Here is a 23905-nt window from a genome sequence, read left to right as displayed (position 1 = left end):
CCTAATACTTGTATGCTTGAGTAAACAAGACATGATTCGCTTGTGTGACTATCTCCCCCTTCTTCAAACGACACTGAGTACTATTCTAACCTCTCATAGTCTTAACTCTAACCCTAACTAAGAAAAGCTATTTCAAATAGACCTAGAACATTCTGGTCTAGCTTTCCTCGAGTAGTAACACAGCCTTGAACAGATGATCGCGGCCTAGGATTAAACCTTGCCGTGAAACCAAAAGTATTATTTTGGCTATCTATAGTCGGGTTTCCATTAAGCACAATGTCCAACCTCTCCGCCTGAACCCCATAATCGCCCTTTTGTTGTCAGAGCATTGACCCCGCCGTTGCTTCAATATTGACATTTCGGCCTGATGAATTTCACCAGCCCACCCGAGCAGCACCTTTGTGTCGTCGTGGGCCTGCGGTGTTGACTGCCCACGGTCCGTGTCTGTCCGAACGGGGATGCACACGGCCTCCGTGATGGTCTCGCCCCCAAAAATTGACACTCGGAACTTCGAAACGTGTGTGTGTGTGTGGAGTCTCGGACATGAATCTTTTTGCAATCTTCTGATGATCCCTGCGCTCGTTGTAAATTGGTACGAAGCAACCGGCGCAGTAGACCTGGAATAGGCCGTGTGATATGCATTTCGGATGACTCTTGAAGATAGGCGCACCCGGGGATTCGCTGAGGCCAGAAGAGATTTCGGAAGGTTTTCAACCCTTCGCTTGTTGAGCATGTGGTGTTTCCAGAGCGTCATCGTCGTGTTTGCTCCGCGCTTCGGCTTGTAAAAGTTTCAGGTGGTGGTGCACCGAGGGATGATTTCAAAAAAAAAACAATATGCTATGCTCTTCCTAAATAAAAAAACTGGTCAACATATAATTCGGCATCATAAGAGCTAAAAAGTGCCATTATTACCCTTCGCCTTCGATGACTACAAATTCATCAGACTCGACATGTCTAGTTTTTTGGAGGCGAGCTCGGCAACCAGGATAGAATGGCTATCGCCGCCCAAATCCATTGCTCACTATCCTGCCAATTAGCACTTTCACGTCTACATGATTGGAGAATTGAAAAAAAAAACTAGACTTACAAACTCCTAAGAAGCTTGTGGAAGCGATGAGGAAGTAGGACAAATGTATGTATGTTATACATCATGGTGATGGAGATAAAGAATAACGTAAATATAATTACTAAGATAGATCTGTGGAGTTGATATGGTATGAAATTCATAAACAAGGTGCGGTTTGGGAGTCCGTGTATTTAAATCACTCTAAAGATTAAAAGTCGAAAAGACGGTGGATAAAGATTAAACTTGCTACTCAATGAATGAGTTAAAAATAGACATGTGTAATCCACAAATCATAAACATGTATAGTCTCGGGACGTGTAACGTAAGGTAATACTGTACATGGGGGTGTACTTGATTAGTTTGGTTTGGTTTTTTTTTGTTTATTGCATATTTGAAAGGGAGTGTAGAGAGTGGGCAGCATCCCAGCTGCGAGTTTCTACTCCAGTAAGTCCACGGATACCTTCAACCTTCGCTGCCGCTGCTTTAGGATGAATTCAATTAATGTATGTATGTTGCCTATGCTGCATGCATGTCTAGGCTGATAGCGGGTGCCCAGCACATGCAAATCCAGGCCCGTTTGTCGGAGCGGAAGTGTTGTCATGTAGAGAACGGGAGTTGGGGTGTTCCCAAACGATAATCTACGCTTTTAGACTCTGAAACCATGCCAGTGGGTTGAAGTCGTGCGGCCTGCGAGGCAGCAAATCTCGTATCCAGTGTCGGCCGAGAAAAGTGCCGCTAGCAAATGCCGCAATAGTGATGAGCCGCAGTACCGTCTTGCGCGCGTGCGGATGAACTTCTTTGCCTGTTTTCTCATCCAGATACACGAAATCGGTTTTCTTCCAGAAGATGCTTCGGAGCCAGAACATGAATTGCCAGTCTGGATACATCACTACGCATGTCGTTAGTTTCCTACTCTTTTTCAAAGCATGTAGATTTGCGAAGAGAAGATCATATATACTTACTATGGTTAAGTCCCGTCTTACGATCAACAGCCCAATTCACACATCCAGTTGCCCAGACTAGCTTCTTTGCTTCGGCTTGTGTCCATTGGGAATCTGCGGCCGCGGCTTCAGACTTGACTTCGACGGTTGCTGGCGCCGCGGTGAAGAAGCTCGGGAGCAATGACTGTGACTGGTACGACGGCAGTGATTTGATGATGGGATCGAGAAGGCGTAACATGAAATTGATCTGGCACTCGGTGCTGTATATAACACTGAGATGACCGGTAACTGTATTCGGACCCATCTGAACCGATTCGTAAGATGTGAAGTCAGTGTATATGTCTCACCCGCGTTTTCGGACACGTATTTCTCTTACTTACCAGTATGAAGAAGTTAGGAAAGTGCGGCACAACAGTGCCAAAGTACGCTTGTGCGACGCCGCGGAAGTTTTTATCCCACTGCCCAAGTTATCAATCACCCACTCCTTTCTCCAGTAAAAACCCGGGGGATAATAGCAGAAGAGGTCAACTTACATACTCCCTCAACTCCACCCCATTCCTCCCCACAATCTCCATCGGCACCAACATCTGCACCGTCTCAAACCCCGTCGCCAAAACAATCGCATCCGCCCTAACCTCTCTCCCTCCCCTCGTCACAACCCCCGTTTCCGTAATCCTTTCCACAGCATCATCAAACACCAACTCGACATTCTCCCGCCACAGCGTCTTCAGGTAGTCCGTATCCAGCACCTTTCTCTTACACCCGACTTCCGTGTTCGGGATAAGCGCATCCCAGTACCGTGGGGGCGACACGCTCTTGACATACGCTTCGTTTTCGCTAGCGAGGGCCTGGCGGATGGCGCGGCCGGAGTCGATGGAGAAACCGCGGTAGTCGCGTTCCATATCGACGTAGAATTTCAGGCGGTAGAGGCGCATGGCGAGGGGGACGTGGCGCATGATGGCTTTGAAGGTGGAGGAGTAGACGGGGTTTTCGCGCTGCGAGAGGAATTGAGCGCGGCGGCTGAATTGGGTGAGGGTGCGGGTTGCGTTGGGGGGGTTGGAGAGGATGGGGACGAATTGGGTGGCGGAGCAGCCGTTTCCTTGAGGGGTGTTTGTTAGTCTCGTTCATATGGTTTTCGGGGTTGTGATGAAGGAGATGGGGGAGAGGGTACCGAGAACAACAACGTCTTTTCCACCCCAATCAAACTCATGATCCCACCTTGCAGAATGGAATAACCGTCCTTTGTACGTTTCTGCACCTGGGATGTCGCATTCCTTGGGCACAGACAGGGCTCCCACGCCCGACACTAGAATCTTCGCCCTCCGGACGCTCTTCTCCTTCGTTTCCAGATCCAAAACCTCGACTTCCCAGATCTTATCCTCCTCATTCCATACCGCTTTCTCTACAGTGGAGTGAAACCTTATATGCTCAAGGACCCGATACTGCTCTGCCACGCCCCGGAAATACGCCTGGATCTCGCCTTGGTGCGAGTACTTGCGGCTCCAGTCTGGATTCAGTGCGAAGCTATACGAGTAAAAGTGTGAAGCGACCTAACTATCCCATCAACTTCTCTCTTTCTCCTCTTTCCTTTCATACCTGTCTCTGCAAAAAAAACCCTCCATCAGGGTTTGAATAGCGAACAAGGGCGGAGGGGGTTTATAGCAAGAGAGGGGAGGGTAAGGAAAGAAACTCACATCACACCCACACCCAGGATACGTATTCACATTCCACGTCCCACCCACATCCCCGCTCTTCTCCACAATCTCAAAAGAACGAAGATTATACATCCGGATGAGTTGCACAGCGAGCCCAAGCCCGCTCATTCCCGCGCCTATAATCAGAACGTCCGTATCGACCGCCATTACTTCTTCTCTTCTAACGTACTATCCGCAGGACAATCAAGAGCAATCCAAACGACCGACAAGTAAACAAATGTGGAAACTGTGATTATGAATGCGAAATATCTACAGCCTACGTTCTTCGCATGGAAAGATGTTCGCATGCCAGATTTTGGAGTCATATCTACCATCTATTTACCTATCTATGCTTCCCCTCACTTATCTAAGCTCAGTCGGTTCCCCCCCCCCTCCCCTCCAAGTCACCAACCGGAACTTGCTTTACTTACCTTTTCCTTTCCTTCCCGTCCACACACACACACATACCATACGCAGCAGAAATTATCTATATCGTCTTTGCTCCATTTCACGCACACTCGACTTCCTCTACAAACAACACTCATCACACCAGCAAGTCTACCGAGTGCCTGCGAAACAGGAATACCGTGCAAGTCGGACCAATTAGGTGTGCCGGGTTTAGCAAGTAACGTCGTGCGGGGGGGGGGGGGACCCCTGCTAGTTTTGGGTGCTAGGACACGCGTGGAGTTAGTTTTGCTGCGGTATGATTCGGGGTTGTTCGTTTTGGATATTCCGGTGGTAGGCGTGGGGGGGTTGGGGGTTTTGCGCGCGCGTGGGGGGTAGTTCGTATAGAGGGAGCGTGAGGGTTGCGTTGGGCGGATGGTGGCGGGTGTTGATGGGTTCACTTGGTTTGTTTTTGGAAATGAGGGGGAGGGGAGGACTGGTAATACATGGGTAGTGATTTCATTGAGGAGTATCATTTTCTTGGAGTCTAGTAATATGACGTCGGTGTAGATGGGCCTGATTTTTATGTAGTCCGTCCAATAGGCCCCCGGATTCTTTTCTTGTCTTGCATTTCTCACAGCTCACTCGTATTCGTCTCGTCTTCATTAGGAATTCTCCCTGTTCCTGCCATGAATCCTGGCGTAAGTGGCGTGTCAGAGAGAAAATCTTCATCAGTATCAAAGTCTGTATACTCGATATCCTGGAGACTTCCTCCCTGCTTCTCCACCAACGCACTCGCGTCAGTGGTATCATTATCCACTTGCTCAGCCGTTGAAGGCCCAACTGTATGCCGCCGGTTCGGCGACATTTGTCGCAGCGCTGAACGCGTACTGGGCGATGTTTTGCCCGAGGCGGGTTTAGAGACTGAATTGGGCTTCTGAGCGTACGGCGTGAGCATGGTGGGAACTTTGAAAGCCGTTCGTGGTTTCAGGCGTTTGGGTGCTGGGATATTGGCTTTCGAAGATGACTCAAAAGACGCCTCGACAGTATCTTCTGTAGTCGAGTCTGTCATTGGCGTGATATCCTCGGGTACAATAAAGGCGGATTTGCGTCGCCGTTGAGTTCGCGGCGCGCGTGTAGTCGTGGTTGCGGCAACGTCCTTGTAGGATCGAGACGCGGAGCGAATGGTGAGTGGTTGTTGGGATGAGACACCAAAATGTGCCAAGACGTTCTTGTGGATGGCTCTGCGCTCCTCGAGCTCATCTTCTTGTTCTTTGCAAAATTCTTCGAGCTCTTGGATTCTAGACTCTAGGTGTGGAATGATTTCTTGGAGTTGCTCAATCTGTTGACGCGATTTTTCGTGATCATGCTCTTCTTGCTGGTAATCCTCCAAAGCATTTTGTAGTTGATCTTCAAGAGCCTTACAAACATCTTCAGCCTTCTCATTGAGTGCCTCGATATCGTCGGTATGCTGAGCTGCTAGGTCCTTGAGCCTGGCTTCCGACGTCTCTTGTAACTCTCGGTGCATGCTTTGCAATGCATCCAAATTTTTCAAGGCTTCTTCCAACTCTACTTCCTTCTCTTCCAGAAGGCGGCGGTATTCCGATACTCGTGTCTCAAGACGTGCAACGCCGTCGTTCTGGTTAGCAGCGTTTGACCTTTCATGTTGAAGTGTTTCCTCCACATCCTGACAGCGACGTTGTAGATTCTCATATTCCTTGGCAAGTGTATTGTGGTCCTTCTCTCGTTGAACTCTGGAGTGCCTTAACTCACTGATGGTATCGTTCAGCTGCTGTATCTGCGAATCATGGACACGCTTATCTTCTTCATGCTGAAGAATACTTGATTGTAGCGCGAGCTCCTTTGCGCTAAAACTCTCCTGAGCAGCCTTGAGCGCCTCATTCGCGTTCGACCTTGACTCTTCAAGGAGTGTCTCCAATTCTTTGGCCTTGGACTGCGCTTGCACCTTTTCTTGGGTAATAGCAGCCTTCTCGTCCTGTAGGCGGCCTTGGTCTTCTCTCAGATCTTCCAGCTCCTTTTCTAAGCCTTCTAGCTGATCGACAGAGTCTTCATTTTGTATTCGTAATGACTCAACTTTATCACTCAGGGAGCAGATTTGCTCCTCGAGTTCGGTTGATTTTTCCTTCTCCCTACGTAGCGGTTTTTCGACCGTGTTGCAGCGCGTTTCAAGGTCAGTGCAAATTTGTGCTACTGAACGTAAGATGGCGTCTCTCTGGTACTTTCCCTGGCTCTGTAGTTCTGAGTCAAGGCGTGTACTCCAGTCTTCCAAATGCTGACCAGTGATTTGTGTGTTTGCAGCTTGGAAGAGTGATAAGGGTGTATTCTTTGGCATCTCAGAAACATATGGGCAGGTGCCCGCTACAAGTGGCAGGTCCCGTTGTGCCTTGACAAGGGCCATTGTAAGAGTATGAGGTAATGTCGGCTCTCCTGGCTCGGCAGCGAGAATGACGGTGATCAGGGAAGCAAGGACAGCAGCGATGAGCTGCCGATAGTACGATGCCATATGGGTACAGGCGGCTTTACGATTTGGGTCGAGCCGCACAAGACGCCAGATCTTATCTTGAATTGTCTTTGACGACAAACCGCGGAGTGCATTGCCCCGTAATACGGAAGAAGACAGGGTAGCAGTGGTGAGCTCATCTACAAAATCGACAAGATTAGACATGTGCCTGGGGCTTGGTTGTGTAGCACAAGTATCTATGACAAGTGAAAACAGTGCCTGGATATCTGGAATATACGCCTGTCTCAATCAGCTGAGTGGTTCACAATGGTTTCCGATGTGCTTACTCCGAATCTAGGAAGTGATACTGATAGCAATTCAGAAAGGCCGGCTGGCTCCGCTGCACATACAGCATCAAAGATACGTGTTGTATACCGCGTCACTATACTTTGGGGCAGTTTCCTTGAGCCGGAAAGCTGACCAAAGAAGGACAGGGCCTCTAACTGGATGGTCGGAATAGAAGCCGACTCTTCTATCCTTGATCGGCATTTATCAAAAAGCAGTGCCCCTTTCTCAAGCTTGATCCAACTATCTCTGATGTCTATGTCGATGCATTGCATGATTCTAGAGGCAATACGCAAGCCTTCAATTACTTCGTCATCGTCGACGGGGGCTTTGAGGAGCCACAAGATATTCAAGCACGTCATTTGTATATTCTTGTACAAGTCTTTGGTAGAGCCAAATAGTTTTTGGCCGGATGGTGTTACCCATTGCTGCATTAGCTTCTGGGTAGAGACGGGCTCATGACTTGTGTCGGAAGCGTGGGCAGACTGGATGCCTTCTGGACGCTCGACGATAATGACTATGCCACACAGCCATAACAGCAGCATGGCAGACTCGCCAGATACATTGTTTTGCAAGATGCGGCAAAGCTCGGTATCGAAGCGCCGTCTAGCAGCACTAGGAAGGAGACGGTGGAGCTGAGCACATGCTCCATTGAGCATGCGGTATACCGACTTCAAGGCATCGGAACTGGGGTTCTGTGAAGCCTTTTCAAAGACGTGGAGCAGAAAGCTCTGTGCGGCCGCAGGCAAGGGAATTGCGTCTGGCAAAGGGTACGACAGAAGTAGCACACATAGTTCTCCGAGCTGGTGCTGGGTTAGGGTGAGGGGATGGTGGCAAAGCGTGTACTACTTACGTCGTTGAAGTCTTGCTTGGAGGAAACGGCCCTCTCCAATAGACCGTTTAGCAGGCCCGGGTAGGTAATCAATAGCTGGCGACGGAACTCGGGTGCGTAGCCTGCATAGGGGGAGGCAGTCAGCCGGTGTGGTAACAAGAAGCGGTCAAAAGCTTACACAGACGATGCAGGACACGCAGCGTGTAAGCCGCCAGCGGCAAGGCATCGCGGACGATTTTGGCCAGGGCGGTCAGGGCGCATGGGGAACGGTGATGGATAGAGGTGCGGATGGTGGGTAGGTCGGCATGCGCGAGTAGGTGGGACAGAGGCTGTGTGTGAGATGTTGGTCAGACAATCAATCAATCAAGCACGGTAGGATGCAGAAGTGACGAGTCATGTGGTTGATGGTGCAATACGGCAATACTAATACACGACTTACAGACAGCGAGGGAGGATATGGACATTTGATGATCCTCGTCAGTTCCGCATTGAGCTGTGCGCCCAAGTCTGCCGTGGGGGCCCCGTTTGCCATGGCTGGCCTCGGCTTTAAGGTTGCAACTAATGTACGTAGGAGGAGTAGTAGTAGTAGTAGTCGTGGGTTGTTCTGGTTCCCATGCAAAGTGTGCAGCGCGTCGGATCGCCTACTATACTTTAGCGATCTTGTTTGGCGCTCTCGCGTTCCTCCGACAACCGCGCCAGCCAATCTTTGTGCGCTGTAGTCGCAGTCGTATAGTCGTGTGTACATACACTATACGCATGTAGTATGCAGTGTAGTATGTCCAGACATGGGCCGCGAGCATTCCCCCCGCCTTGCACAGCCGCCCGCACCGCATGCTTGTTTGCTTTTTCTGGCAGTGCCTGGACGCCTGATTGACGGTGGGTGATGCCGTTGCGTCACGGCTGCTTGGATGCGCCATCGACGTCTGTCTTGTCGTGTCTTTTCTTGTCGGAAACCGCCCCTTGTGCATGGATGGATGGCCATGGCCGACAAGCAAAGGCCGACTGGAGCGGCTCTTGACGGCGGCGTGGCATGTCGCTGTGGATGCAAACGGCCCCCACTGCTGAGGTAATTGGATGACGGCCGTCCAATCCACGCTATCCACGCCCTCTTGCTCGCCATCCAGATCCCCCGGGGCCTTTTGCTTCCCATCCCGACGGTTGTTGCTGCTGCTGAGCCTCACATATGCCATGTCTGTGTATCCATGTGCCGGCCGCCACGCTTCCAGGCACATACACACGCACACACATCTCTCCTGCCAGCTGGCCCTTGAATCCATATTACATCCCTCTCTGGAATTGGAAAAAAACAAAAGCAAAAACTCGGCCCTGTTCCATCTGCATTTGCTTGCGACCCTAGCCGGCGCCTCGTCACGCGACTGACGACGCCTTGACTGTCATCCACCATCAGTCGCCACGCTGCATATCCATAGCATACCACCGCCTCTGTCTGCCGTTGCCGCCCTGGCCTTCCCCGCAATTGCCTCGCCGGCTTCCAAGCCCCCTTGCAGCTGATCACGCTCAGCCGGCTTCATTTGCTGCTGCACATCGGTAACCCAGTCAGCCTCCCACGCGCCCCATGCCTCTTCTCCTCCATCAACCACACTATGTGGTCTTGCGGCCTTGCCCGTGCGCTGGCCCATGACGCCCAAAGCCTTGCCCAAAACAACAATGGCGCCCTATGCCTGTACCTTGAATCATCTTCTTTCCGCTTTTGCTGTCCTTGTCCTCTACCCGTGAGCCCCATAAAATGCTTAGTGCTGCCATCCATTCCTCTAGCTCGCAAATCGCGCATGGGCCCATAGTCTCCGTCACTGAAGCCTGCCTCGACCTGTAGTCTGGCCAGGTAGACTAACTTCTTCTTTCTTTCTTTCTTTCTTTCTTTCTTCTTCTTTTTTTCTTACTTTCCTATTTCTCTCCTCGCCTCTCTCTTTTTTTTAACCATGTTCTGGCAAGCAGCAGCGCGAGTCAGGCACACAGTCTCGCCTTTGCTGAGGCGAGCAGGCACTCGGGCACGAAGCGGAGCCGACCGAACCTTCACATCCCACGCCAACCAACGACCCTTCTGGAACTCTGGGCGAGCCTTGCTCTTCTCTGCCGTCACTGGCACAACCACCTACTTTTACGGCGCCAATGACGAACCTCACCGCATCCAAATGCCATGGCTCAAGTCCACCGGTCCTCAGTATGCAAACAAGCACGAGATGGAAAAGGTGTGTTTATCAGAGACCATACGTTTGCACGTCATCCATGCTCAACACTCCAGGCCATCACCGAGCTGAGGGAACTGCTGGGAGAGGAAGTAATCAGCACCGACGATGAAGATTTACACAGACACGGCTACTCGGAATGGTCCTCCATCAACATTGACCAGCTCCCGGTCGCCGTGGCATACCCAAAGTCGACTGAAGAGTGCTCCGCCATTGCCAAAATCTGCTTCAAGTACAGGATACCAATGAGTACGCACGCCATGCCTTTTCCAACCCTCCCTACTAATACCGCAAAGTTCCCTACTCTGGCGGATCAAGCTTGGAGGCAAACTTCTCGGCTCCCTTTGGTGGCATGAGCATCGACTTTGCCTTTATGGATCGAATCATTGCCTTGCACGAGGATGAGTGAGTCGGCAATGCCTAGCACCTAGAGCGAGGGCACTGCTGACTAAACCTGTAGCATGGACGTTGTCGTCCAGCCTTCTGTGCCCTGGATGAGTCTCAACGATCAGATCAAAGAGTCTGGTCTTTTTTTCCCTGTTGATCCCGGCCCATCGGTATGCATACACCTGTCACCTGACTGTGCACCACATAGCCACCCAACTTTTATTGACAAACGTGTCAGGCCCGAATTGGAGGCATGGTAGGCACCAGCTGCAGGTGGGTGCGGTTATCTACGCTGCACGGATATTGCAACTAATCATCGCAGCGGAACTAACGCCGTGCGATACGGAACCATGAAGGATTGGGTCATCAACCTGACCGTCGTACTGGCTGACGGCACGGTCATCAAAACCAGACAGCGGCCCCGGTATGCATATTCCCACGTATTTGCTTCACAGCATCACTGATGGCTTTCTAGAAAATCGTCTGCTGGCTACAACTTGACAAACCTCTTTATTGGGTCCGAAGGTACCCTCGGCATCGTCACAGAAGTGACCCTCAAGCTAGCTGTCATACCCCAAGAGACGAGCGTTGCAGTTGTGACCTTTCCTACAATACGCGATGCTGCAGCTGCAGCCTCTAAAGTGCTGCGGGCCGGGGTCCCTGTAGCCGCCATGGAGATCATGGATGACGTGCAAATGGGCGTCATCAACAAAGCGGGTGCGACGGCAAAAAAATGGAAGGAATTGCCGACCATGTTCTTCAAGTAGGTTTCCCAGATAGATTAGATCTTGTGAAGCCAGAGCTAACAGCTGCAAACAGGTTCTCGGGAACAAAAGCAGGGGTATATTCAGCCCTACAGCCGCGCATTTACCCAGAACGTAACTAACTGCATACTAGGTACAGGAGAACATTGAGCTGGTCAAGGCTATCGCAAAAGCCAATAAGAGTGGTGATTTTGAATTTGCCACAGATGCCGAGGAGCAGAAAACTCTTTGGTCGGCTCGCAAAGAGTCGCTTTGGAGCATGATGGCACTCCGTCGCGAAGGTGACGAGGTTTGGTCAACAGATGTCGCAGTCCCCATTTCCCGGCTCCCAGACATTATAGGTATGACCCTGCAATAGCAATTTCGCTCAGATATTTTCTTCCATTCTTGCCTAACACTACTACAGAAATCTCCAAGAAGGAAATGGACGATCTTGGCCTTTTTGCAAGCATCCTTGGTCACATCGGAGACGGAAACTTTCACGAAAGCATCATGTACAACAGCAAAGACCCCAAAGAGCGAGCTGCCGTTGAAAAGTGTGTTCACGACATGGTCGACCGAGCGCTCGAGATGGAAGGTACTTGCACCGGCGAGCATGGCATTGGACTCGGAAAAAAGGCATCGCTCCAGAAAGAGCTTGGTGTTGATACCATCAACGTGATGAGGTGCATCAAAGGTGCATTAGACCCTTACTGGCTCATGAACCCGGGTAAAATCATGGACGCTCAGGCATAGCTAATGCCGCTACTTTGCTTCTTTTTTCTTTTCTTTTTCGTTCAAAAGCCGATATTATGCATTGGGAGGGATGTCTGACCATCTGCACTGCATCTGCTGGGGGGATGCATAGATCTCGACCATTGATGTTTTTAAAAATGTTCTTAGTAATGAAAAGTTTACGCTCTGCAGATTTGGGGGAAAGTGACCTAAATTGCCATAGCTGACAAGGCGAGCGTGGGACCTCCGCGATCGGTGGTCGCGTTTTCCACCCCACCCCCGCGCGTCATAACTTCCCGACTTAAACTTTGGGAACTCGATTGACTCAATCTCATAATTTTACATTCTATTCTACCATAACCATGGACGCCGAACATTTTACGTCTCCTAAGAAGGAATTCCCCAAGAAGAAGTGCGGTAAGCATTTGCCACCCAACAGGAATGACTGATTGACTGACTCAATCAAAGGCGTGCTCGGCGCAACTGGCTCTGTCGGCCAACGCTTTATCCTTCTCCTCGCACTCCACCCACATCTCGAGCTACACGCGGTCGGAGCCTCGGAGCGATCGGCTGGCAAGAAGTACAAAGATGCGGTCAAGTGGAAGCAAGCACTGCCGTATTCAGAGCGCATTGGAGAATTGGTAGTGAAGAAATGCGTACCCGAAGAGTTCAAGGACTGCGACCTAGTCTTCTCTGGACTTGACAGCGATGTTGCGGGAGACGTTGGTAAGTGCGCTACTTCAAATCCCGTGCGCTGGAGCTTACATTTCCTGTAGAGATGGCCTTCCTCAAGGCTGAACTTGCCGTCTTCTCCAACGCAAAGAACTACCGCCGCGATCCTCTCGTCCCACTCGTCGTTCCCACAGTAAACCTTCCACATCTCGACGTGATCAAGCACCAGAGGCAGCACCACAAGCTAGAAAAGGGTTTTCTGGTGTGCAACTCAAACTGCGCTGTCATTGGAATTGTGATTCCTTTTGCTGCGTTGCAAGATAAATTTGGTCCTATTAACCAAGTGTCAGTCGTTACAATGCAGGCAGTCTCAGGCGCTGGCTACCCCGGCGTCAGCAGCATGGACATCATCGACAACGTCGTACCCTTTATTTCGGGTGAAGAAGACAAGCTCGAGACTGAAGCCTCCAAAATCCTTGGAAGCGTCAATGAGGGTGTCACTGGTTTCGTAGACCAGCCCATGAAGATCTCCGCCGCATGCAACCGTGTTCCAGTCCTAGATGGACACACTGCATGCGTATCGCTACGCTTCGAGCGTCGCCCACCACCCAGCGCAGAGGAGGTCAAGCAGGCAATGCGCGACTATGTCTCGGACGCGCAAAAGCTGGGCTGCCCCTCTGCGCCTAAGAAGGCAATTGCAGTCATGGACGAGCCCGATAGGCCGCAGCCAAGATTAGATAGGGAGACTGACAGAGGATACACTGTCAGTGTAGGAAGAATACGCGAGGACGAGTCTGGTATCTTCGATATCAAGTTTGTTGCACTAAGTCACAACAGTAAGTTGAATACCATACTGGAGACATAGAAAACGATACTAACTGTTCGCAGCGGTTATCGGAGCGGCAGGCTCGTCCATCCTCAACGCAGAGGCTGCTGTACTAAAGGGATATGCCTAAAGTGGACAAGAAAGAAAACATGTTGATAGCATTGAAGTTGAATCAAAATTTCAAAGTCAAAATTCATCGGACTTGAATACCCTGACGTGTTGTGACGGGCTCAGCAGCAATGTCCGTTGAGAGTTGTGCTGACCTGACCGTGAAACTAAAGGAAGCAAAGCATTCTCGCACGGTTCAATTTCAATCGCTGCATTTTTCAACTCGAATATATCTTACTAGGCGTTCCAAGTATCTATTTGTGAGGGTGATCCACACCGAGGCGCTAGTCTTGGCGGCGACGCTAGTGCTCGGTTAGCACACGGCGCTAGTGTGGGAATTTGATCAAATCTTCCCACCTCGATTTCGTACTCTGACAGGACTTCCGACAACCTCGACGACTAACCTCACACAACAGTCAAAATGGCGCGTGGACCCGTGAAGCACCAGAAGCGCCTCAGCGCGCCCTCGCACTGGCTCTTGGACAAGCTGTCCGGTACGCTCGACTCCCGCACGCCCGCAATCGGCGGTGCAAAGCAACATGGCGAGCATCAAATTGACAATTCCCAGGTGCCTACGCCCCCAAGGCCTCGCCCGGTCCTCACAAGCTCCGCGACTCCCTTCCCCTCGTCATCTTCCTCCGCAACCGTCTCAAGTATGCGCTCAACGCCCGCGAGGTCAACGCCATCCTCATGCAGCGTCTGGTCAAGGTCGACGGCAAGGTCCGCACTGACAGCACCTTCCCCACTGGATTGATGGACGTCATCTCCATTGAGAAGACTGGCGAGAACTTCCGTCTGATCTACGACACCAAGGGCCGCTTCACCGTCCACAGGATAACAGACGAGGAGGCACAATACAAGCTCGGCAAGGTCAAGCGTGTTCAGCTTGGCAAGGGCGGAATTCCCTACTTGGTTACGCACGATGCGCGAACGTAAGTTCTCGCTCTATCAGCCGTTGGACCACAGTTTGGGCTAGGTGACTGAAGGGAAACCTCTTTCACCAGGCATACGACCAGGGTCTGGCTATGTCCGAATTACTGCTAAACATATATGTGTAGGATCCGTTACCCCGACCCCGCTATCAAGGTCAACGATACCGTCAAGGTCGACCTCGCCACTGGCAAGATCTCCGACTTCATCAAGTTCGACACTGGCGTCATCGTCATGGTCACTGGTGGTCGTAACATGGGCCGTGTTGGTGTCATCACCCACCGTGAGCGCCACGACGGAGGCTTCAACATTGTCCACATCAAGGACGCTGTTGACAACGAGTTCACCACTCGTGAGTCCAACGTCATGTAAGTTTCTTTCCAGTGACATTGCAGAATTGAGGTGCTAACAAACGAGCAGTATCATCGGAAAGGAGAAGCCATGGATCTCTCTGCCAAAGGGCAAGGGTGTCAAGCTCTCGATCGCTGAGGAGCGTGACCGCCGCCGTGCGTACGCCCTCGCTGGTCACTAAATGTGACACGGGCGGGTGTTTAGTAGTAGGTTAGCGTATGAAGTACCCATGGATTCATGAGCATTGGTGCAGGACTCGGAAACTCGAAAAAACCAGGCGTTCGTGACCCCTTGTGGGGAGGTTGACGCGGATCTTGCGGATCTGCTTATCATAGGAATACCATGAGTGAGGCCGAGAATCAAACAAAATAAACAGTTGAGGAGCCTTGCGGCTCAAACATTGAGCATGAATTGTGAGCGGAGCATTGTGATTGTGAGACAGTGTCGTGTGCGAAGTGTGGTTTTGGAGGAGTGCAAAAGCAAACAAGGCATTGCGACGGATGTACCCAATGGGACGCGGAACCAAGAGACGAGTTGGTGGCGCCGAAAAGATGATATTTCCGGGGCTTAGTACCGTCAAGACTAGACTGGGGTGCATGGCGGTAGCAGATAAGGGGACGGACAGGGCTATGTTTGCGCGCTCTTTGGGGGGAGAGCCCATTGGCATGAACAGGAAGCGCGCGTAGAGAGAGAGAAGGTGTCGGAAGCAGACGAGACACGACAGAAGAGGGATTGAGGCCAGCTGCTCTGCCTCAGGACTAGGCTATGGAGGCTCTGCGCGTTTCAGCAGAACCCAGTGTTTGAAGCACCGAGCGTGCCTGGACGATCACTCTGGGGAGGGCCGTGCAGGCTAGACGAGATGAGACGATGGACTTGTCGGGGAAATGGCAAATGGCACGCCTGCACGGGCACGCATGCTGGTGAATATTGCGCCGAACAACAGGCACTATGAACAGGGAAGCACACTGTTTGGCGCTGTGAGACGGAGAGAAGATCCAGGGGGTTAACGCGCACACAATGTGAGGCTGTCGCGTTCAATCTCAGCGCATCGGGCTCGAGTTGCTAATAATTGATTTTCCTGTGCCTGGTTCCTGTGCCTGGTTCCTGTCGCTCGTCCACTCCCAACCCATCATCACGTCACGATCGAGTCCGCAGCGGTGGTTTGACGGCTGGATAGCGTCCCGCATTCCAAGCAGCCGCAAGCAGGTTTATCGGTGACTAGCGGCCAAAGCCCCCAACGTTCGCATCCATCTCTGGTGCCGTTTGCGCTATTGGCTGCCCGCCCGCCCGCTTGTACCGTTGCAGCTTACAGCTTGCTTGTTCTTTTGGCCCTCCAGCCTCCCGCCCACTATCCTCCACCCTCGTGTCTACGCCAACACGCCCACGCCCACGCTTCCCCGCAACCGAAACAGCCAGCGACCGTCAATCTTCCGCCGGCTGTCTGTGTCAATTGCGTCGCTGTCCTGCATCGTGCCATTCCCGGGTCGAGGCATCAATGACACTGCAGGCATCCCCCGTGCATCCTCACTCGTCACTCGTTTCACCTCGGACACAGCCGCGCTGAGGCTCGTTTTCCACTGCTCTCTCCAACAACGACGTCTGCGCATTCGCTATAGTCGCGCAGACACGCCCCTCCCACACGCCCTCCCAACCCTATATCGCCGAGTCTCCAAAGCCGGTCGCTGGCGGACCGGATTCCCATTGCGGTAGTACTCGACGCTGCCCTTTGTCGCCATCATGTTGCGTCCGGCCACCCCTTTATCCATTCTATTCTTCGTCGCATTCGTGCTATTGTTGCTCTCCACCCTCTCGACGCCCCTCATCAAGAGCATCCCGCTCGCTACCTACCGTGGTGTTCATTTTGGCGTCCTGGGCTACTGCGAAAATGGCGATTCAGGCTGTAAAGGGCCCATGATCGGGTACAACACCGGTATGTGCTGCTACACTACAAGCGCACGCGTGCAACACAAACTAACTACTCGAATACAGAGAAACTGTTTGCAGGTGAACGGACCTCTGACTTTTCCCTACCCTCTGCACAGCGACACGCCCTATCCTCGATCCTCATTGTCCACCCCGTCGCGGCCCTCATGACACTCATTTGCTTCGCCCTCTCAGTCGCCGCCCACTTCCATTCGCCTGCCCACTCGCCGCGCTACCTTCTTGCCCTGCTTATATTCACTTTCCCAACCCTACTCGTCACACTGCTCGCGTTTCTCGTCGACATCTTGTTGTTCGTTCCCCACGTGGGTTGGGGAGGATGGATTGTACTAGGTGCCACCGTTATCATTGTCGCAAGCGGAATTGTAACATGTGCCATGAGACGTACGTTGGTTAGCCGGAAGGCGAGGAAGCGACGCATTGCCGAAAACGACGAGATGAACGGCAACACTTACTATGCGAATCGCGCAAACGCGACAGTGACCACTGAATATCCAAAGGCTGAATCTCCGCCCCCTCTTGACAACGACACAATGTCGTCTGCTCTCAAAACAAACGGCAGCACAGCCTATTTTGATTCCTCAAAAGTGTCTCCCACGGACGACATGGTGCCTTTGAACCAACGCAACCCTTCGCTCAAGACTGTCAGTAGTGCCGGCGGCAATGGCCCAGACACAATGGGCTCGCCGCCTGGCGGTCCCATCGGTCGCCGACAACCAGTTGACCAATACGGTAACCCTCTGCCACCTATGCCCAATGATGGTTTTGCCATGATGAACGGAGCCCCGCGCGGCAGGGGAGGTCCATATAGGGGAAGAGGAGGACCACCACGAGGTGGACAGTTTGGAGGCCCAAGAGGAGGAGGCTATGGTCCAAGAGGCGGATATGGCCCAAGAGGAGGAGCGATGCGGGGACCTCCCCCTCCAGGCTGGAATGGCAATGGACGTGGTGGACGACCTCCGAATGGCCCTCCAATGGCTCGTGGTGCCCCTCCTCCAGGATACAACAACGACAACTTCTACAGTCAAGGACCGCCACCTCGCGAGCCATCGCCGTATGGTCGAGGCCCACCACCTGGACCAATGCCGCAAATGCCCATTGGCCAAGCTATCGAAATGGATAACCGCACAGGCACACCCGCTAACAACTACGGACTGAGAGAGAGCGACGGTGATGTTGCAGGCATGCTTGCTCTTCAACAGGGTGGCCCCTTCCCAGCTGGTTCACCCCAGAGACGTTCTCCCGAAATCATGAGCCCAACCAGCGAATACTCGACATCGTAAGTACTTTCCACCACGCGTCTTGCGATTGTTGTTCTAACATCAAATAGCGATGCGCAACCACGACAACCGCCTCCGCAACAGCAGCAAGAGCAGCAGCAGCAGCGATTTGTCCCAGCTCGGGCTGGATGGAACCAGCAAAAAGTGCCATCTGATCAGACGCTCAGCACCATGAATAACAGCAACAGCAGCCGTGGACTCTCCCCGATTCAGGACTCGCCTGTCATGGCGAATGCTCAACTTGCTCCAGTCGACTCGGTCAGCAGACCAGAGCGTAGCTCTGACTACTATGAAGATGTAGACCCTAGATTTGCCGAACCCGTGCAGCAACAGGCGCCTCCACCACTGCCGACATCACTAATGCCAGGTGGATTCGCGCCACCGAACCCCAACTTTCTTTCCACAAACAACTTGAGTGATCCCAATCTCCCTCGCACCAGCTCTTACGACGATTTGCCAGATGGTTCACGTTCTCCTGCGGCCAGCGAAGCATCGCACTTTACTTCTGTCTCTCAACGCCCAATCAACCCCAACTGGCGGCCAGAGATGGGCGCCGCGGCAGGTCAGTTTGGCCCATTCCCCGGCCCTCGAAGACCTATGCGACAGGGAGATGTCATTCTGGAAGCCAATGCAGCAAACCCAGACTTTATGATCCCAGGTGCTACACGAGGACGCGGTCGGGGCCGAGGCGGCGGCGGCAGAGGAAGAGGCGGTCCCATGCCGCCTGCCATGCTCGGACCAGGACCGGGCATGTCGAACCAATCCAGATATCCCGGTGGCAATGCCATGTAGGGATGGCACCTCTCCTTTTGAACGCGCTGGAAGAGCAGCCCTTTCTCCATTTCTCTTTGGTGTACAAAATCCCATTGCATGTCATCCATCCTCTTTTACGAACATACCGGGGGCCTGTTCATTTTCTCCTTCTGGCCCCAGCAATTAGATAATTTCTAGTGCAACCTCATCGGGCTGTCGCTGTCGCCAACCCTCTTCTTTGGACCTCTGCCATTCTCAGCTGGACTGGAGATTGAAGGGAAAAGATGTCGCTGGCGGTAGCCCGAATCTCTGAAATGTCGTCATGGTAGTCGATACCCTTTCATTTTTTTTTCTTCTTTCTTTCTTCTCTTCTTCTCTACGAACACATATGCATCCGCATACATCTGGGTCGCTCCTTTTTTCCTTTTCTTCAATTCTTTTGGTTTGGAAAACGTTAGAATCACGGTTGGATCGTTCTGGTGGATTGTGGATTGAGAATCAAGCGAGCAAGGAAACAAATCACTTCTTCTTGTTGCTGACGCGGCGGGCTTCGAATATTTTTGTCACAGTTTGGTAAAGTGTGGGGGGGAGGTGAGAGAGAGGCTTTGCAAATGTATATAGCTTCTGATCTGTCCTTTCTTTTTTCCTTTTTTCTCCTCATTGATTGGTGTGGTCAACAAGGTGTTCTTTTCCATTCTGCGAATAGCATAGATGTTGGGAAATGAGGGCGGAGAAATAAGTAACATCAATGCCAAAAAAACATGTGTTAAAGTAAAAAAACAAAAAGGGTTCGAGACTGTTCTAGCTAAGTGGTCATTGTGTTTGCCATGCATTATGCACGTGAGATGGAGCGGTGAAGAAAACGAACAGACGTGTAAACTGTATTTTCATATGTTGAAGTGTCCAACGTATGTACGCGTGGCCATAGTCATGTGACGGGATTTGTTGGAGTTCGTTTTTGTTGTGCCCACATGGACAATGTACTGTCAGCTCAGCACAGATACACCAACAACACATACGCCAATTAAACACTAAGGGCTCAACAGACAAGCCTACGAGATATGAACAAAGACGCCTCGAAGTTGGAGAATTCCACCCTTCCCCCTGTCGAACGTCGCTGCTTCCCTATCCGCTTCCTCTCTGCTCCCCTCCCTCTCTGTCCCCCCAACCTCCCCGCGTGCCTACATAATTTTTTTTCTTCCGCGGGAGTTGCAGATAACAAGCATCCGACTGTTCCATGGAGGTGCACCATCAATAATATGTCACGCGGGCGCATTCAGAGTTTTCCGTCGGATGTCCGCCAAGCTCGGGATGCATTCGCATGCATCGCGAACCATACACTCATAACACAAAACGGTGGAGAGGGGGCTATTTGCATGCTGCACAATGCGGACATAATTCTACCGAAGCCATATGTTGGACCTTTTTTTGCCTCCCCATCTCCAAGATGTTCAGACGGTGTCCTGCTGAGCTTGGCATTACTCAATCGCGTATGTTTGTGGATGATGTACCCGTCCCCCAGATTCTTTTACCCCAGAAAATCAGACAAATCATACTCGCGGCATGGGCTGGCGGCATCCACACACCCATCCGTGGCTCTTTGCGGGGTAAACTTCCATAACTTTCTTTATTATTGTTTATAGACGCAGATCGGTTCGGGTGAGGCCGCACAAGAAGGGGCTGGCCTGGCCCTCGTCTCGGTGGCCGACAGCATTAAGGTTGGCCGGCACACTTTTCGAGAAGGTCCGGGGGAAATAGCACCGCACTTCGTCGAGGACCAAAGGGAAGAAAAGATGTCATCACCAAAATACATACGTGCAGGGTTGGCCAGCCAAGCAGGTTGCTGGCAGAGCCGCCTCGTTTGGAGAGATGACGACGCTTGCTGAGTGGTGATAGTCCTTATCGCTGCCCTTGATAACGGATTCGTCTCCAAAGATAACTATACCGACGCAACACGCACTTCGCTGCTGTACACACTGATATTTCCGCATTAGCCTGGCCCACCGACTTGGAGTTGCGGTCCGACATCGTCATGAGGCATGCGGGCAGACGTGGCTTTATCTTGGAACAAGGCTATCGTGAAGCAACAAGTGGAGCGAGTATGCCTAACCCTAATCCACAACCAGTCATGCCATCCACTCGTTCCGTCCCACCTCGAGATGGCTGTGGGGTAGCCTCTCCATCCTCCTATCGCTGGCGCCTCATCTTGCCCCATGATGCTTTTCTCGCAAAGTTGTCCGTCGTTGGCTTGTAGGCGAGGATAGCGGTAGAGGATGCGCACAGGCAGTACATTTCGTGTCCAACTTTTCCGCCCACCGGGCGTCCTCCCATAGAGGGGTTTGTACAGCAAAGAAGACTGTCGTGGCGGATAGGCCTGGCCAATAAGGCACACGCCGATGCAGAATGCATAAGGAAGAGCCGAATTTCGGAATCTAGGCTTACACGCCCTGCATCAACCACACCAGCGCGACATTTTTATCAGCAGCTATCTTAGCCGGCCCTAGTCGAGTGATAGGCAGAAGAACGACCGGGTGTGTCATGGGTCCGTCACGCGCATTAGAAGTCTGTGGCCGTCCCCCAACCCATGGATCCGCATTTTAAGTCCTATCTCCTTCGCACCGGATATCTCACCCCATTGTCGTTTGACTTTCCCAGGCCTCTCCTCTTTACTACGTCAAACTGAACCCGCAACATGCCCGCTTTGGCTCAAGACAAGGTATTGGCGAGAGATCTAAAGGCGAAGAAGACAAAGTCTAGGAATGGATGTGGTCGCTGCAAGCTCAAAAGGGTAAAGTCTCACCGCCCCATCATCATCCATCCATCCCTTATTAGGAACACGTGCTGACAAAAGGCATAGCTCAAATGCGACGAGACTGCTCCTGGCTGTCTGCAATGCAAGAAGAGGAACGTGCCCTGCCCTGGATATGAGAAGACTTTGAAATGGTCGACAAAGTACGAGGTCTTTACGCCTCCTAGCCACTCGAGGGCGGCGCCTCCCAAGTCGAGCTCTACCTCCAACCTCAACACCACAACTCCTCCTGCCAAGTCGACGCTCCCTCAGAATGTCGCCAGCGGCATTGAAGCCTTGGCTGCAGTGCTCCCTGTAAGCAAGAACAAGATGACGACAACTACGACCACCCCACAACAAGCCCCCACAATACAAACGTCATCTGCAATTCCGTCTCCACCTAGCTTTGAGGAGCCTGCATCGAACCAAGAGTCCTCTACCGAGGATGGCGACTCTCCTCGAGAGTACGAGCCTTTTCCGATTGAGGATGTCATGTTGGATGGCTTCGTCGATGCCATTCATCTTCCTCACGAAGAATTCAGCTTTGACCCTTTTGAGAACATTGACTTTGATTCTGGCTCGCTAGACGACATTACTTTTGGCGTGAACGACTCACCATTACAGAAACTAGATGTCATCCCATCTTCCTCGATTCCCTTGTTGGACCGCGACACAAACCGAGAGTCTAGTCCTAGACTCTCACGTTCACTGCTTCTTGATTTGTACCGTCTTCCAAGTCCTTCTCCCAGCCCGACATCGTCTGACGATGTCGAGTCTCTTCTCGTCCAACACTACTTCAAGGACGTCTGTGCTATATTTTCTTCTTTCGATTCTCCTCTAAATCCCTTCCGGACTACCATTGGCCGCATCTACAAGGACTCTCCATCCATCAACTACGCAATCCAATCCATGGCAGCGGCACATTTGGCTAACACTTTTCCCAACATGGCAGCAACAGGAGTTGAGCTCCAGCGCAAGGCGCGCGAGGCACTAGAGGCTGAGCTTCCCCTTGCTCAGAGCGGACAGACTAGTGCTACCAAGACCTTCTTGAGTATTATGCTGCTCGGTCTTACAACCTCCTGGCACGACAGCAACGCTCTTGGACTCGAGTATCTTTCCACTGCAAGAGATCTCATCCTACCCAAGCTCTTTAGCCGGTCACGCGGCGCAGAGGTGGAGCGAGAGGCACAGTTCTTTGAGGAGTCTTTGATCCACTGGGAGATGCTCATGGGCTTTGTGACAGAAGATGCCATGAGCTTCTCTCCCAAGTCAGGCCTGCGACCCAGCGTCACCTCGAGGAAGAATGCTCCAATTGCACGAGGCCCTAACGGCAAGGTTGTCCCACACCCCTGGACAGGCATCGCGCCCATGATTCACTTTTTGTTTGCAGAGGTTGGCCGTCTGGTCCGCAAGGAACGCTCAATGGACCGTGAGTCTTCCATGGATCTTCGTCGACGACAAGAGAACCTACAAAACGCTGCTTCGCTGGAAGAGGATCTCCTTGCTGTCGACTGCCCGTCTGTTGATGAAGTAATTGACTATGGCGACGAACGTACCCCCAAGGAACACTTTGTCACCATTGCTGAAGCCTACCGTCTCGCTGGTCTGTTAGAGATTTACCGTGTTTTCCCATCTATCTTGCGCAAGCGTCTGGGCTCTGATAAGTTCAAGGGCACTGAGGTTGTCGACCTTCAGTTCCCCACACCACGCTTCGAGACTCCATTTGAGGATACCGACATGAAGCTATGGCTCAACTCACTTGCCATGCACATCATCAGATCTCTAGAGTCAATCCCTTCTTCATCTGGAACCTTTTGCATTCAGCCGCTGATCCTTGTCGTTGCTGCATCTGAGCTTCGATTTGTCTCGTCGGTTGACTTTTTCGATGTCCATGCTAACGATACTGAGATTGTCTCTGCACGAGAGTTTGTCATTCGGCGTCTGCAAGAGTTTGCGTTGAGGTTACCTAACAAGCCCCTTCGCACAATGATTCAACTTCTCAAGGAGACGTGGCGTCAGTGTGATGAAGGTCGCGATGCCTTTTGGATCGATGTCATGAACGAGAAGGGTTATCACACCATCATGTGATGCGGTCATGGTCACCAGTCATCTTCTTCCTTTCTGGACTTGCCAGTCCTTGCCAAAATCTTTACTTCATTAACACTCGGTTCATTGTACGACACATTTTACAACACGGCTTGGCGTTTATCCGGATCCGGCGTTTACATCATCGACGGCGCTCGACAGTTTGCTCCTGCTTTAGATCTCCTACACGCCACCTGTCCTTCCTCCGAAAGATCTATCTGATCTCCTACCTCTTACGACAACAATTTTCGATACGAAAGTACTTCTTCTTAATGTACGGCTTCCACCTATACCCCCCTATCGGTTCAGCATCCCGGTGATGTGAAGACTTCAAATGTGGACGCCCACTGCTTCAACAAAAAAGCCATTCTTCTTC

At 51.8% G+C, this 23905-nt stretch overlaps 11 protein-coding genes across 11 annotated transcripts; 8 read left to right on the top strand and 3 right to left on the bottom strand.

Annotated features, from left to right (window-relative positions):
* Positions 1-1704: 1704 nt before the first annotated feature.
* Positions 1705-3869, bottom strand: COCCADRAFT_81917 (uncharacterized protein; the record flags this gene model as incomplete). Its single annotated transcript, XM_007708745.1, has 6 exons — positions 1705-1955; positions 2029-2311; positions 2388-2465; positions 2541-3106; positions 3179-3557; positions 3702-3869. 6 exons carry the CDS (start codon positions 3867-3869, stop codon positions 1705-1707), a joined length of 1725 nt encoding a protein of 574 aa, XP_007706935.1.
* Positions 3870-4007: 138 nt separating this feature from the next.
* On the top strand, positions 4008-4484 carry COCCADRAFT_82143 (uncharacterized protein; the record flags this gene model as incomplete). Its single annotated transcript, XM_007708744.1, has 1 exon — positions 4008-4484. One exon carries the CDS (start codon positions 4008-4010, stop codon positions 4482-4484), a length of 477 nt encoding a protein of 158 aa, XP_007706934.1.
* Positions 4485-4604: 120 nt separating this feature from the next.
* On the bottom strand, positions 4605-5043 carry COCCADRAFT_32170 (uncharacterized protein; the record flags this gene model as incomplete). The annotated part of the gene is made up of 2 exons (XM_007708691.1): positions 4605-4811; positions 4873-5043. 2 exons carry the CDS (start codon positions 5041-5043, stop codon positions 4605-4607), a joined length of 378 nt encoding a protein of 125 aa, XP_007706881.1.
* Positions 5044-6083: 1040 nt separating this feature from the next.
* On the top strand, positions 6084-6389 carry COCCADRAFT_81966 (uncharacterized protein; the record flags this gene model as incomplete). The annotated part of the gene is made up of 1 exon (XM_007708743.1): positions 6084-6389. A coding segment is annotated over one exon (306 nt), but the record flags the coding sequence as incomplete, so codon positions are not given.
* Positions 6390-8818: 2429 nt separating this feature from the next.
* On the bottom strand, positions 8819-8971 carry COCCADRAFT_82098 (uncharacterized protein; the record flags this gene model as incomplete). Its single annotated transcript, XM_007708742.1, has 1 exon — positions 8819-8971. One exon carries the CDS (start codon positions 8969-8971, stop codon positions 8819-8821), a length of 153 nt encoding a protein of 50 aa, XP_007706932.1.
* A 692-nt stretch (positions 8972-9663) lies between these two features.
* On the top strand, positions 9664-11816 carry COCCADRAFT_532 (uncharacterized protein; the record flags this gene model as incomplete). The annotated part of the gene is made up of 10 exons (XM_007708635.1): positions 9664-9933; positions 9987-10179; positions 10227-10335; positions 10391-10487; positions 10556-10590; positions 10640-10741; positions 10793-11080; positions 11137-11158; positions 11215-11422; positions 11488-11816. 10 exons carry the CDS (start codon positions 9664-9666, stop codon positions 11814-11816), a joined length of 1653 nt encoding a protein of 550 aa, XP_007706825.1.
* Positions 11817-12157: 341 nt separating this feature from the next.
* Positions 12158-13423, top strand: COCCADRAFT_21846 (uncharacterized protein; the record flags this gene model as incomplete). Its single annotated transcript, XM_007708661.1, has 4 exons — positions 12158-12212; positions 12264-12521; positions 12572-13303; positions 13356-13423. The coding sequence occupies 4 exons, from the start codon at positions 12158-12160 to the stop codon at positions 13421-13423; spliced, it is 1113 nt and encodes a 370-aa protein (XP_007706851.1).
* Positions 13424-13822: 399 nt separating this feature from the next.
* Positions 13823-14863, top strand: COCCADRAFT_21845 (uncharacterized protein; the record flags this gene model as incomplete). Its single annotated transcript, XM_007708660.1, has 4 exons — positions 13823-13895; positions 13970-14333; positions 14460-14699; positions 14752-14863. 4 exons carry the CDS (start codon positions 13823-13825, stop codon positions 14861-14863), a joined length of 789 nt encoding a protein of 262 aa, XP_007706850.1.
* Positions 14864-16419: 1556 nt separating this feature from the next.
* COCCADRAFT_63725 (uncharacterized protein) lies at positions 16420-18458 on the top strand (the record flags this gene model as incomplete). The annotated part of the gene is made up of 3 exons (XM_007708741.1): positions 16420-16612; positions 16672-17902; positions 17954-18458. Coding segments are annotated over 3 exons (1929 nt in total), but the record flags the coding sequence as incomplete, so codon positions are not given.
* Positions 18459-21348: 2890 nt separating this feature from the next.
* On the top strand, positions 21349-23532 carry COCCADRAFT_81977 (uncharacterized protein; the record flags this gene model as incomplete). The annotated part of the gene is made up of 2 exons (XM_007708740.1): positions 21349-21444; positions 21514-23532. 2 exons carry the CDS (start codon positions 21349-21351, stop codon positions 23530-23532), a joined length of 2115 nt encoding a protein of 704 aa, XP_007706930.1.
* Positions 23533-23571: 39 nt separating this feature from the next.
* On the top strand, positions 23572-23751 carry COCCADRAFT_82040 (uncharacterized protein; the record flags this gene model as incomplete). Its single annotated transcript, XM_007708739.1, has 1 exon — positions 23572-23751. A coding segment is annotated over one exon (180 nt), but the record flags the coding sequence as incomplete, so codon positions are not given.
* Positions 23752-23905: the final 154 nt, after the last annotated feature.

This window comes from Bipolaris zeicola (genome assembly GCF_000523435.1).
Source record: "Bipolaris zeicola 26-R-13 unplaced genomic scaffold scaffold_3, whole genome shotgun sequence".
NCBI lineage: Eukaryota > Fungi > Ascomycota > Dothideomycetes > Pleosporales > Pleosporaceae > Bipolaris > Bipolaris zeicola.
Note: the sequence above shows the minus strand (reverse complement) of the source record. Positions and strands in the feature narration are given on the sequence as shown.